This window comes from Blastomyces gilchristii (assembly GCF_000003855.2).
Source record: "Blastomyces gilchristii SLH14081 genomic scaffold supercont1.86, whole genome shotgun sequence".
Taxonomy (NCBI): domain Eukaryota; kingdom Fungi; phylum Ascomycota; class Eurotiomycetes; order Onygenales; family Ajellomycetaceae; genus Blastomyces; species Blastomyces gilchristii.
The window spans coordinates 1-2,238 of record NW_003101597.1 but is presented as its reverse complement, the minus strand read 5'-3'; the positions used below and the strand labels follow the sequence as shown (position 1 = coordinate 2,238).

The 2,238-nt window shown below is 24.3% G+C and overlaps 1 protein-coding gene across 1 annotated transcript; it reads right to left on the bottom strand.

Moving 5' to 3' along the window:
• Positions 1-1,353: 1,353 nt before the first annotated feature.
• On the bottom strand, positions 1,354-1,529 carry BDBG_18116 (uncharacterized protein; the record flags this gene model as incomplete). The annotated part of the gene is made up of 1 exon (XM_031725697.1): positions 1,354-1,529. A coding segment is annotated over one exon (175 nt), but the record flags the coding sequence as incomplete, so codon positions are not given.
• Between the last annotated feature and the right edge of the window lie 709 nt (positions 1,530-2,238).

Below are 2,238 nucleotides of genomic sequence, written 5' to 3'. Positions count from 1 at the left end.
GCTAATTCTTTTCTTTTAGATAGATATCTATTCATCAAGATTTGAATACTCAGAAGATTTTCTCTTGAAATATTATCTCTAACACTTATTAGAATAATAGATATAATAAGCTTCACTCTATTCTTAAGCATTTCATTTGAGATATCTTGATCAGAATTTCAATATAGATCATTCTATCTTTCAGATTTTAACAGTTTTATACTTTCTTCAACTACTTTTCAATCAGCTTTTTCAAAGTTATACTGATTAGAGAGAAGAGAATTTTCACTTATTTATTTTTCACTCAGTTTAATATTAAATTGAATAATCTCATGATCTGATTCTAATGTCTCATTTGAATTAATAAATCAGTTTATAAGTCTTCTTTTTATTAGATTTTATGATATGAAGATTAGATCTATAATAGACTTCTGTTTCATATCTTTTCTAAAGAATGTTTATTAATCAGACTTATTAATCAAATCTATTGAATACTCAAAGATTCATTCAATCAGATTATCAGCTCTCACTACTCTCTTATATTCTGAATTTCATCAGAGATGATGTGCATTAAAGTCTTCTATAATTATAGAGTTTCTTAATAAAGTAATGTTCAGAAATTCTCTATCAATTATTCAGATATTATTATATTTCTTCAATGACTTTTTATTATAGATATTTATAAGTCATATAGTATTAAACTCATTTTCTTTATCTATAATATCACTCACCAGAATATCAGAGTCAGATATAATATTAAATCTTAGATTAAATTGATATCTTGATCTCTTTCTTTCATAGATTACTACTCTTAACTTTATCTCAGACTTTTGAGATAAAAAGCAGTAGTAGCTTAAATGAGAAATGATATATTTTTACTCAGTATCAAAATTCATCTTCTGAAGCAGTATAAAATCAACTTTTTATTCAAATATAATTTGAAGATAAGAATAAATACATTTTGAGTTTCTATTCACATTATTTTGAATAAATGTGATTTTTAAAGAGTTTTTAAACTTTTTTTGTTGTTTTTATTGTATATTCATACTAAAAGAGAGTAGAGTAGAATCTATTCACTATCATTAGATAGTAGATTATAACTATTCTGAAAAGTAGAAATCTCAACTGCTTACATTATATCTAGTTTATCATTAGAGTCATTTCTCAATTCTCTAATCTTAATAAAAGTTTAAGAATTCAAATTCTGTTTACATTTAACTGAAGAATTGAAGTTTGAAGACTTAGATAGTTAAGAGTTTCTTCTTTTTAAGCTTACAGTTGTAAGTTTACTAATTTAACTATTCTCTTCAGTTCTAGATTTACTCTGAGCTTTGTCTTTTCTTCAGTTCTTTTGAGTTCTTGAAGTAAATATACATTCTTTTGAGCTAGATACATGTTTTTCTTTACAATTAGAGCATTTAAGTAGAGTGTGTTGATATATTTCATCTCTTTTTGAGTATATTTCATATTTATACTCACTAGTTTTGTGATCTCTAGTACAGAATGCATATTTTAAGTCTCTGAAATAGAAGATTATAAAGTATTTATATCTTTGACAGTTTAAACACTGTATTTGAGCTTTGAGATTCATTCTTGAGTCTTTGTATTCATGAACTCTTATTTTTAAATCTGCTACTCTTACTTCAGAGATCTTTAACTATTCAATTATTTTTATATATACTAGAATAGAGATATTTCTTCTGCTTTATCTGAACTTAATTGAATTTAATTATACAGACTCTTTTCTCAGTTGAATAAAGTTGTATTCTTCTAATTCATTTTTAAGAAGTAGTATTTCTTCTTCACAGTCAAAAATTTCAACTGAAATATTATAAAGAATGAATTTACTTCACTTTTTATCTCTCTCAGATAGAATTATTATATTTAATAAAGATTCTACTACTGATTTTTAGAGATTCTTATTCTGAATAAGAAATTCTGCACTAAATTCAGACATTGTGATCAGAATAATGAAGTTTTTAAAGAAGAATAGCTCAATTAAAGCTATAACTGATTTTTGAACTTTAATATTAATTATTAACTGAGAAAAGAACTGCTGATTAATTTTATTTCTAATTCTAAAAATAAGATTTGAGTTTAGCTTATTTCTCTGCAATATATTCTGATTAGAGACTTTGAGAATAAGTCTTCTATTTCTGAAGATTTGAAGATTTTTCTCTTTTTATATTTTTGTCTTCACTCTTCTATTACTAGAAGTATGAGCAGTATTCTTCTCAGTTTTCTCAGAATTTTGAGCAG